The sequence below is a fragment of the Vespula vulgaris genome, chromosome 3 (assembly GCF_905475345.1).
Source record: "Vespula vulgaris chromosome 3, iyVesVulg1.1, whole genome shotgun sequence".
In the NCBI taxonomy this organism is placed as follows: Eukaryota; Metazoa; Arthropoda; class Insecta; order Hymenoptera; family Vespidae; genus Vespula; species Vespula vulgaris.
In genome coordinates this window covers 9922501-9934192 of record NC_066588.1, presented here as the reverse complement: position 1 = coordinate 9934192, position 11692 = coordinate 9922501, and the positions used below count along the sequence as shown (strand labels likewise).

The 11692-nt window shown below is 27.4% G+C and overlaps 3 protein-coding genes across 14 annotated transcripts in view; all 3 read right to left on the bottom strand.

Annotated features, from left to right (window-relative positions):
- Positions 1 to 567: 567 nt before the first annotated feature.
- Positions 568 to 3472, bottom strand: LOC127062369 (prolactin regulatory element-binding protein). The gene is made up of 4 exons (XM_050990419.1): positions 3012 to 3472; positions 2551 to 2930; positions 1724 to 2418; positions 568 to 1628 (listed from the first exon to the last, which is right to left on the bottom strand). The coding sequence occupies exons 1-4, from the start codon at positions 3147 to 3149 to the stop codon at positions 1543 to 1545; spliced, it is 1299 nt and encodes a 432-aa protein (XP_050846376.1). The 5' UTR covers positions 3150 to 3472; the 3' UTR covers positions 568 to 1542.
- Positions 3473 to 3574: 102 nt separating this feature from the next.
- On the bottom strand, positions 3575 to 8702 carry LOC127062363 (mutS protein homolog 4-like). The gene is made up of 17 exons (XM_050990407.1): positions 8560 to 8702; positions 8331 to 8472; positions 8193 to 8251; positions 7603 to 7751; positions 7349 to 7542; positions 7146 to 7267; positions 6855 to 7072; positions 6575 to 6769; positions 6303 to 6489; positions 6078 to 6217; positions 5899 to 6002; positions 5565 to 5784; positions 5398 to 5499; positions 5201 to 5314; positions 4918 to 5126; positions 4642 to 4834; positions 3575 to 4559 (listed from the first exon to the last, which is right to left on the bottom strand). Exons 1-17 carry the CDS (start codon positions 8663 to 8665, stop codon positions 3684 to 3686), a joined length of 3330 nt encoding a protein of 1109 aa, XP_050846364.1. The 5' UTR covers positions 8666 to 8702; the 3' UTR covers positions 3575 to 3683.
- A 290-nt stretch (positions 8703 to 8992) lies between these two features.
- LOC127062360 (uncharacterized) overlaps positions 8993 to 11692 on the bottom strand; it is a 31996-nt gene continuing 29296 nt past the window's right edge. For all 12 annotated transcript variants that reach the window (XM_050990386.1, XM_050990389.1, XM_050990388.1 and 9 more), the window contains one exon: positions 8993 to 11692. This exon is cut by the window's right edge and continues 620 nt beyond it. In XM_050990386.1, coding sequence (XP_050846343.1) covers positions 11341 to 11692 — 352 coding nt within the window. In that variant the 3' untranslated portion in view covers positions 8993 to 11340.

The following is an 11692-nucleotide window of genomic DNA, read 5'->3' as shown; positions in this document are numbered from 1 at the left end:
TTTATATTTCATGAAAAATAAAAATATCATTTATGCCAACAATGAATTAAGGCATAATTCTTGACTGATTTTGATAAACAAGATCTTATTTTAAAAATGATGGTTTAAACGTGAAAACGACTTTATCGAATTTTTGACAAAACTTTATTTTTATGTATAAACTATTCTCGAAAAAATTTTATTTTTTCTTACAATATTTTTTTAAAGAAAATAAAAAATTTGAAAAGTCGTATTCTCGTTTAATCTTTACGTCTGGGTTTGTTATTAGTGTAAACTATTATAAAATTAGGTATAATAAACAGTCTTAATTTTTACTGCAAAATGGTGAGCTATTGCAACTTACATACATTTTGTGTGTGTGTGTATATATATATATATATATATATATATATATATATATATAGACTACATAAATAAATACAATAAATCTTTAGAATATTTTCCTTATAATTTCTAAGTATTTCTTATGCACTTTTACAATATTATATATTTCTAGACATATTACAGAATATTTAAAATATTACAATGTATTTTTTTGTTAAAAAGTTATACAAATAATATTTTGTTAAGTGATATTTCGAAAAATGGCTCGTTGGTTACAAATAATGTGTTTATAATTAATAATTAAATTTTAATGTTAATTCTCTTTTTTATAAAAATAGTATATAGATAGAACCTGTTAGTGCTTATGGTTTAATGATTGTAAAATTCCCTTTAGTCTTTATTTTGAACAACTACATTTGAACATATCATTTAACAAAAGACGTTATACATTTATATATGTTATTATAAATGCATTTTTCATTGCAGATCAAGTTCTAGAATTAATTAGAGAAATTATGTTTTTTATAAGTACAGTACACCCGGCATTAAATATATATTATGGATTATAAACGTATTTATCTAATCGATTATTATTTAATGAAATAAATGTAATATAATTAATAGCATGAAAGTGTGTAATCTTGTGTTAGCTTGATTAAAAATATTTTTGTGTAGGAGCATCTATTGTGATAAAAATATTGTAATTAAATTATTTAATTAAAATTGGGAAACTATTACCTATATATAATAAATAGTAAAGCATTTATATATATTAAAATTCAATATCATATGCTATTGAACAATCTTCATATATCCAAAGAACATAAAGACTTCTGATCAATTTCAGGTCTATATTTACAATATTCGTGCGCTTTCTCTTATTAAACCATGGAATATTTGATAAACTCCGGGATTATTCGAATGTTCATATAAATGTGTTTGTATAAGTTACTATATATATTATAAACAAAATTAATACAATTTATATAACGATTAGTGAATAATTCTACCTGGTTTTTCTTATATATTATATATAATTTTTAGATACTTTATATATTTTTGATCAATCCTGCAATTTATCAGATATTACATATATGTTCATAAAATTTAAACTCTGAAGTGAAAAATAATTGGCGTTAGATTGTAATAATTAAAATATTTGTAAATTTTTTTGAAATAAACAAATGGATGTAATATTTTGACAATAAATTCTGTCAGTCAAATACCAAGATAGCTACAAAATATAAATGCTGCACAAATACTCAGAATTATCAACAGCATGCCAAGCCAAAATGGTATTGTATCTGAAATGCATACGTAAGATAACAGTTTACGTAAGATTATGAATTCTTCTTATTTAAATTGAAATTACAAAGTTAATAACTATTTTGCTACTTACGTCTAAATGGTATACTATGTATACAAATTCTGTTATCTATAGAAATGCTAATTACTGCAGTTTCTGAATTACTAGTGATGGGTGGTCCATCTAATTTTGTTGGTAAGAACTCTAAACCAGTTACAAACATATTGTGTGCTCCAGATACATGTAGTACTCTTCTTAAGCTGAAAGCTACGTATATGTCTACACTACCAGAAAACATTGTTCCAACAGCTACAAATTTTCCATCATCAGAGACTGTTAAAGCAGATAAAGTTTCCTTGTAAGTAATAAATTTAATTATATTTCCAGATTCTGTATCCCATAACTGAAGAAAACTTGGATCTTTTCCCATAGTTGCATTAGAAAGAAGAAATAGCTGATTCAATAATTTATTTTCCTCTGATATTCTAAATCGACATCTTTTGTACATATATTTTGTATTATTTGGAGTACTCCATGTGAGTTCTTTTCTTAATGAACCACTGGCAACATTCCATAAAATAGCTTTGCCATCTTTAGCTATAGTTATCAATGAATTATTATCTGAGCTAAAATCGATATCATCTATTTCTTTTTGATGTGCTTTTAAATCATGCACTTTTTGCAATTGTGGAAATTTCCATATTCTTATGCAACCATCTGTACCACCAGTAGCCATAAATTTTCCATTGAAACTTATACGAACTATTCTTTGTAGCGATTCGTCTTCACTAAATTAATAAAAAAATAAATATATTAGATATAAAAACAAAATAAAAAATATGATAGACTTAATAATAATAATAATAATTATATATATATATATATATATATATATATATATATATAAAGAAATTAATTACCTAAAATCTGTTTGAACACTATCAATAGGTTTTATAATTAACTGTAACTTTTTACACTTAATATTATAATTATCATTTTTAAGTTCTTGTACTTTTCCTTTCATTGTCTGCTCTTCTTCGATTTTATCATTAACTTTTCTATTTCTGACATTATCCTTTGTTATATTGCCAGCCTTTTTAATTACTTCTCCATTTTCTACATTTATTATTTTAGTGTTTACATTATACAACTGACAATGATTTTCTTGACCAGCAAGTATCCAAGACCTTTTCTCATTATTATACGTAGCACAGTTCATGACTACGGTAGGACCTGTTTCATGTCTTGTAACTTCTTCGGCAAGAAATTGTACTCCGTCATGAAGAAGTTCAAATATTTCCTACAATATGATAGATTTTTATATATTTTAATAATATAAATTATATTATAAGAAAAGAAAAATATAGAAACTGAATCTTACAAATCCATTTGCAACTCCAGTTTTTGAAGATCCACCACCACCTCCAACTAGTATATGTCTACTGGTCAACATTTGCAAAGTGTAAAGGGGAAAGTTAACCCTAGCCAAGAGACCACCTTTATTTCTTCTAGAAGGCATTGTGTATTTATATCCTTTTTTTAAATTGATATTTTTTATAAAATTTCACCACTAACTATTTAATTATCTATTAAAATATATAATTAATAATGTTATAAGTTCCACGTTTCATAGATGTGACCCATTGCATTCAATTTGTGAAGATTTTAACCTAGTTTAACTCACAATATAAAGACAAACTTTAAAAACAATTTCAGATATAATCAATTAAACATACAATTAAATATAAATAAATATCGTTTAATACGTTTTTTATAAGAAAAATATTGACAAAATATTTTGATATGAACACGTATTCAATCTTTTATTAGTTTTATCATTTCATCAAAAGATCGCGACACTAACAAGTTCTCTTTAGAAAAAGTAGGAAAATAATACGAATAAAGTAATAATTAAATATAGATTAGTTTTTTTCAATAATTAATAAACTGTGATTTATTATTTAACTACAATATTGTTTAATTATATTAAATACAAATTTTATTTCAATTATTATTATTAATTTTAATAATATCGTTTGCACGATTTATTTGATTAGGAAAATTCTAATTTTTCAAATTTGTTATTTTCACTGTTTTCAAAAATATTTAGCTGTTTATCATAAGTATTAATTTCTGCTATATCTGTTATGATAGACGCTCTTGATAAAGAAGGATCAAAATCTGATTCCATTAAAGAATATTTATGAAGTTGAGAAACTTGTGAAGATCTGAAAGAAATTAATGGGGACATCATTGATATAGTTTGAATAGATAAGGAATCTTTCTTATCGACGTTATTCGATTGTTCAATTCGTAAAGAGGTTTTAGAAGTATTTGAATCTGTTTGCTTTTTTGACGATTCATCTGAGTTAAACAATAATTTAGAAGTTGTATTTATCAATGTTGTTAATTTGCGACCGGCTTCATTAATTTTAAAAGGAGACGTATGTGTCAAGCGTGTAACATAGTTCGGATTTTGTTTAATTGCACTTAAATCAGTATTTTTTCTGAACCAAGATTGTCCTGCAAATATTTCTTTTCGATTTTTATCAGTGATATCTTCAAATTGTTTATTTGAATTCTGTACTATATTTGCTTCTTTTGTCAAATTTATTTCCATCATAAAATTTGTATTAACGTCAAAGTAAGTTGCTACATCATTTACTCGATTTGTAGGAGAGACCTCTATATTGTGCCAATTTAAATTAGGTGTTTGAACTGATTCAAAACTTTCCAAAGCTTTACACAAATCTTTGTCTTCTTGTTGCATTTTTCTAAATTCGTCTGTTTTACAAACATCAAGTTCATGTATAAGACTAACAATATTTTTACGATTGAATTCGTTATTTTCTATGAGTTTATATATTTCTGCAACACGATTATAACATGTCTTCTCCCATGAATTCGGTTCCATAAAATAATCATCTTTCTAAAAGTAATAAATATAATTATTAATAATAGATATTTTAGCTTCTTATTAAAAATCACTTTGATTATAGTTATTTTCTTACTTTCATTATTGTAACTTCTTTTTTTGCGTATTCTCGAGCTTTGGCAGTAATAGAAACCGGAAGACCTGATACTTCGGCTAATGCAATACCATAATTATCAGTGGGAGTTACACCTACCATTAGTTTGTGTGTATATATTAATCGAGCTTCGTTTAAACCTTCTATATATTTAGTTTCAGTTTTGAAACAATGGCTGTTAATTAATTAGTATATTAATATTTCTAGAAAAACATTTTAATACAATTAAAAGAAAAAAAAAGAAAAAAAATAACACACTTTGTAACGTTATAATATATTTCAGCTAATTTGGTGAGGTAACGAAAATGTGTCGCACTGAAAGTAAACGCGGTGGTAATCAATAGTCTTTCGCATATTGCCCATGTAATAGATGAACCTTCTTCAACAGTGGTACCTCTACAAAGCTCGTCTAAGATCACTAATGATTTAGGTGTAATTGATTGTAGAATGTATTGTGTTTCTTTCATCTTAAAAAAATTAAATTAATTCATTTTATATATATAAAATGAATAATGATTTTTAAATCGAATTATTTATCTACCTCAACAACGAAGGTGGAAGCATTACATTCTATGTCATCGCGAAAACATATTCTACAAAATATACGATCGGTAATTCTGAATTCCGCTCTTCTTGCTGGAACGTAGCAACCAATCTAAAAAAATAATTTAATTATAATTAATAAATAAAATATATCTATTAATAATAATTATATATCTATGATTAAAATTGTACTACCTGTGCCATAATATGTAATAAAACTATTTGTTTCAAGTAAATTGATTTACCACTCATGTTAGGTCCAATTATGGTATGATGATTGTAAGGTATTGATGCTTTCTACAATATCATTAAAATTATTAAGCATATTAACACAATGAGATATTTTATATTAGAATTTATACCACATCATTGGGTACAGGTCGTTCTGTTCCGAATATTCCCATTATAGGATGTAATGAATCTATAAGTTCTAATCTTGGCCCAAAGATTGGTTGTACATATTCAGGAGATGAACTGATACGAGCCAAAGAGATTATTAAATCTAATTCTGCAACATCAGCACTTAGTTGATAAAGACAGCCGATGTGTTCGCGAATGTTTACGAGCAAATCATTTAAAATTCTGCAATTTTTATTTTTATATTATCTTAAATTAATATAATACATGGAGGAAGAGAGAGAGAGAAAGATTTGTATACTAAATCATTTCATTTAACATACGATTAAAAAGACTTACGCGTTGCTCATTATATGAAGATCTTCACAAGCAATTTTACACTGATGACTCAATACTAATAATTTGTTTGTCGTCATAGAATAGGTGTTTTTATTTTTTTGTACCTGTTTAAAAATAAAATGTGAACATGAAAAACGATATATAAGAATTTAAGCATCTATAATATATAATTTATTTACTTGAACGAATTCTGATGATAAATCAGAGGGTTGGAAATCTGAATGACGAGATATTTCTGCTAAAATATAAAATCCTAAGGATGAGTTGCATTCCAGTGATAAATTCATTTTATATTGTATCGCTAAGTTTTCCACCAAAGCTGAAAAAATATTAAAGAAAGTATCATGTTAAATAAAAAAAAGTATCATGTTTAAAGCATATTTTTAATAATTGATCATGCTGACTTTTCATATCACTTATAAGTTCGCAATATGTTTGTCGAGCAATATCCAATAAATCATTAATGCCTGGTTTAATAGCAAAACATCGTTGCATGTTCGACGATGTATATCCTACTAGAGATTTTGCATCAGGATGTATTATTTCTAGAATTTTATTTTTCATTATTTCGAATTGTGAATTCTCTAAATTCTGAAAATATGTATTAAAATAAATTTGAAGTCATTTGTAATAATAATGAAATTAACAAGTCATAGAATTTAAATAAAAATAATACTTTTCGAACTTTAGTAAAAAATAGAGCTCGACCACTTTCAAGTGCTTCTCGCAATTCTGGTACAATGTCAAGAGAATTTTTTAACAGAAGCACGTAATTTAAATTTCTCTCTGCATTTTGTACAGTATTGTTTTGTGAAGTCATCATAGAAAGACTTAAAAGACGATCCGCGCCATACAATCTTCTTACAAAAGGCTAAAGAAAAAAGCACAATACAATAATAAATAATTATAAGTATTGCCACGATATCATAACAATATATTTAATAGAAATTCGTTACCTGTACAAGATTGCATAATGATCGATTCGACATTAATTCAGTAACGCTACTTTGACGTTCTATTATTATTTTTTCGTCGCAAAGAGGTTGTAAAATAGATGCTCTTAAAAGTCTTCTACCCATTGGTGTAACGCAATGGTCCATAGAATTCAAAAGGCTAGCATTTGGTTGACCACATTGAGACACAACTAATTCTAAACTTTGTGCACTTTCTATGTCTACATAAAATAGAAAAAAAATTAACATATAAACGCAGGATATATAAATATTTGATTTTTTTATTGTAATTACCTATAACAGTGGTATTGGGCGAGCCTTGAAACTCAATTCTGATCGATTTTGGTGCATAAACGATATGTTGAATAAATTCTATATACTTCAATAAAGCTGATGCTGATGCTAACGCGTAATATCTACAATATTTGATATTAGATATTGAATATTTGTAATAATATTAATTTTATTATATTTTATAGAAAAATTTCTATCTTTACTTTTGTTTCAAAAATAATTCTACTGTCGAGTATTCTTTCGCACAATGAGTTTTTACACGTTCCAATCCGATAGACTCATTAAAATGAATTCTCGATACTGGAGTGATACATAGATTAGGAAATTTCTCTTTGATAGAACAATACAGTTTATTTCTGTTTCTTCTTTCATTGCAAATAGTGTCAGGCATCAGAATCTAAAATTATCATAGATCTTTTAAATATGTTCTTCTGTTATTTCATACTTTACTACTGACCTCCACTGGATTAAATATGTAAATTTTTGTCAAGGTATTGATATATGTCTGATAATCGCTCATTTGACAAAGAATTAAATGAGAATGATGAATATCTATTGCAGCTATTCCAACTTCTCCTCTTGCTTCGCCACGACCGGATGTTATTGCTACAAATTGTATAATCAGAAAATTTGAATATATGTACATATTCCTGACAATAGGTAACATTTATATATTTTATATATGTGTGTATGTATGTATGTATGTATGTACATACACACACAACTTTATATGCATATATTTATGTATATATGTATATAATTTATTCGTATATGGATGTTATATTTATATATCGACAAGAGTATACTCTATAATTAGTTCAGAAACTTGACAGTCAAATGGAATTAGCTATATATTCTAAAATAATTTTCTATACTCTTAGGAAACGAGAGAACGAAAAAACGAAAGAGAAATAGAGAGAGAAATGTAGGGGGACAGAGAGGGAGAGGAAGAAAGAGAGAGAGATGAAGTATAAAATACAAAATTAAATCATAGTATATATTCTTAATATATTTTATACTTTGTTGTATAGTTTTTTATAAAATTACCGAGTATCACGCAAGATTCCGTGGATGTATTACTTCCTGGTGTTCTCGTGGCATTTGATCTATATGTGAAATAATTATAAAATTCTATTAAAAAAAAAAATAAATAAATAAAAAGATTATGATTAAATTTTTGATTACCCTAAACTTCCTTTGCGAGTCGAACTTGGAAGAAAAGACGAAGTGGATGCACTTTTTAGCGTGCGATGCGTTGTAGTTTTCAAAATATTTGAATTCGTGGGGCATAGATCGACCAATGGCTTTCGAATTCCAAAATCAAAGCCTGTTGAAATTATCAATGAAAAATTAATTAACATACGATACGTTTTTTTTGGTCGATTGACAAAAAGTAAAAAAAATTTTTACATACGATATTTTGGTAAAACATTTGTTATTATTTCTCTTAATTTTCCTCGTCCTCTACCTCTAGTTCGTCCTCTTAATGGAGCCGCATTTTCATTACGTATAACATTCATTTTAATCTAACTCCCTGTTACAGATAGTTAATAACGAAAAGAATCTGTTTAATATCAACGAGTAATCGTTCCAATTGAATGTACAATTACTTCGTCTGCTTTCTTAACAATAATTTTATTGAATATGGCAGACAATTCAATTTATTGCACTTCCAAACAATACAAGTTTATAAAATTAATATAGAACTCGCATAATTATAATTACAAATTCAAATTCAATTCTTCGAGTGTACGATGATTCTACGTTTCAATCGACGACCATATTGAATCGCCATATTTGGCGGGATAATATTTGAATTTCAAACAAATTCACTCGAGTAGTAAAGATTCTGTGTGTCTCATAGGAAGATTTTATTTACAAATTCAATGCCTTTATCCGTCCAACGTTACAGAGTTCTACGAACAATAGACTTAAGCAGTAATTAATAAATAACACAATCACAATTACTATTGTTTTATAATAAATATTATACCGTCGGCCCTCGAAATTTAATTACATTCGTATTTACACTCGATTCCTAAGTGTTATTTCAACATGAACTTCCACGTAAGTGGAATTCAAGGGCCAGTTTGAGCGACTCGTATTTGCTCTTGAATATATCGAAAATGCAAGGCAAGAATCGATAAGGATTTTAAGAAGTTTCAAAATCTACTTTTAAATATTTTTGCTTCTATCGAGTTATTTTAGAGTAAATTGGAGTACTCATTCTGGTCCCCAGTCACTCGTCTCCTTAAATCACATATGCGAAAATACTGTTGAGAAAATTTTCGCGTGTGATTAAGAAAATGCATCAAAGAATTTGTTTTCTATTGGAAATACATAAACATCAAGGTGATTGCCAGATCTGCGCATACATCAAGGGCAGAGTTCCTCTAAGAGAATATTTAAAGTGCAAAAATTCGGCAAGAGATAAATCTTACCGTCACTTCGAAAATATATGCGTTTATATGTGACGTAGTTTATGTGAAAGCTTAACGTGAAACTAATGTTAAAAAACGCGATGTTATTTGTGTACATTGGTCTTTTAGAATACAACTGTAATATAGTTGATTTTATATGGCGAATGCGATTTAAAGATATAACAGTAAATTTCAAATACTTGTTGCAAGCTTTCCCTTTATGATTCCAAAGCATACGTATTTATGATTTCCATAAGATTAAAATATATTACCTTAAAATTATTTGCAACACATTTTCTATCCTCGCATGTTGTTAAGAACTTCGAGTTCTCTTTCGTAGATTAGATTTCTTCGTGTTTTTAGAACAGACGTTTATCATATTATTCTCTCGATGTGTGTGTGTGTGTGTATATATATATATAAACTTAAGCTTTTACTAGACTATAAAATACCATAACAGCAGTCTCGCACGTAGATTAAAATAATCTTGATTACAAACTATGTAATACGCGTCGAAAATATAGTATAACGATTTGTATAATATGTGTACAGATAAACGCGTAATCATTTTTATCACATGGTGTATACTTTTATGTGAGAAGATATAGAAAAATTAACTAGTTTTTTATTTGCTTTGAAAGCAAGAGTTTTTTTTTTGAAAGAGAAGGGTATAAGATAATATTTTCGAAGATTCACGAATTTCATACTTTCACTATATCATTTACGTTTATATTAGCGCATACCTTTAGATTTAGCGCATGTGTACATATAATATGTACAAATTTTTCAACACGGAGACAAATGCATAAAAATTTTGTTATTTATGCTAAATGTTACATCTTTACAAGGATCTTGTGACACAAAGCCAAGTTTAACGCTACCATACATATGCGAGAGGCTCACAAATATGCAAATCGATTATTAAAATATAAATTTAAAAGTAGACTAACGTCACGGTATAAAACTATCCTATTATCGTTCGTGCGGGCCGTTTATTATATATATGATATATATAATATACATACATACATACATACATACATAACGTACGTACGTAACACACACACACACACACGCGCGCGCGCGCACAAAAATTTACTCAATCACAATTCACAAATATGATGTGTTGGATAATTGACATGATATAAATACCAGAAGCAAGATTATTGCTTGCTGTCTTGGAAATATTATATTACTTTTTCTTTGTTTTCTCTTATAAAAAGTCAAATAACTTTCTTTACCAATGGAATATCATTATATGCATACTGCATTAATACTCAATGCAGCTGTAGTATAGTATATAGTATAACATAATATAATTTATATAACATAACATAATACAATATTAGGATAAAATGATTTGGTCAGCGTATTAGCATTTCATTCATTCGCAAACGATAAGTGATGCACATGCAAATCCAAAATCAAGAATTCAATTTGAATTTATAAAAATTATTAAAATTTTTAATTTTGTTCCTTGAACAAAAGCAATAAAAAATATTGATTAAATATCGATTTTTATAAAACTGATATTAGAATTCTTTGGCACGCATGAGTAATTTTTTATATACTTGGAATACCTATATTCGGTGAATTTGAAAACATTTACAATATATTTTGAACAAATTGATAACTATTAGATGATTCGGAGTTTATGCGAAAATATTTGATCAATATCTGATATCGAATTTGATATGGCTCGTTTAGCGATTAATTACACGTGGCATTATCAATCGAAAGCGATGGCAGGCAATATTTTAATAGAATAGAAGTACCTAGACGTGACTTTCGAGAGGTACTTTGAAAACTTTCGATGCTAAATTGGCGTCTGGCAAGGATTGTGGTCGTGCATTGGTAACATTAAAAACAACGTTACTAGGACCACGAAAACTGACTTCGATCAAAAAGCTAGTGTCTGCTACATTGACGCGATTAGTACTTAGATCGGGTGAACTTGTTCTCAGTTGACTTTTCTTTGGCTTGTAATCATTTTTAATAACTCTTTCTGCTTCTGATTGTAATTTATTATCAAGCCAGTGAACCTTATCAAAGTCCTTCGTACCACCGACCGTGTGTCTTCTTTTAATTGATCTCTCCGGCATCCCGTTTTTCCTCTTCAACTTCGTA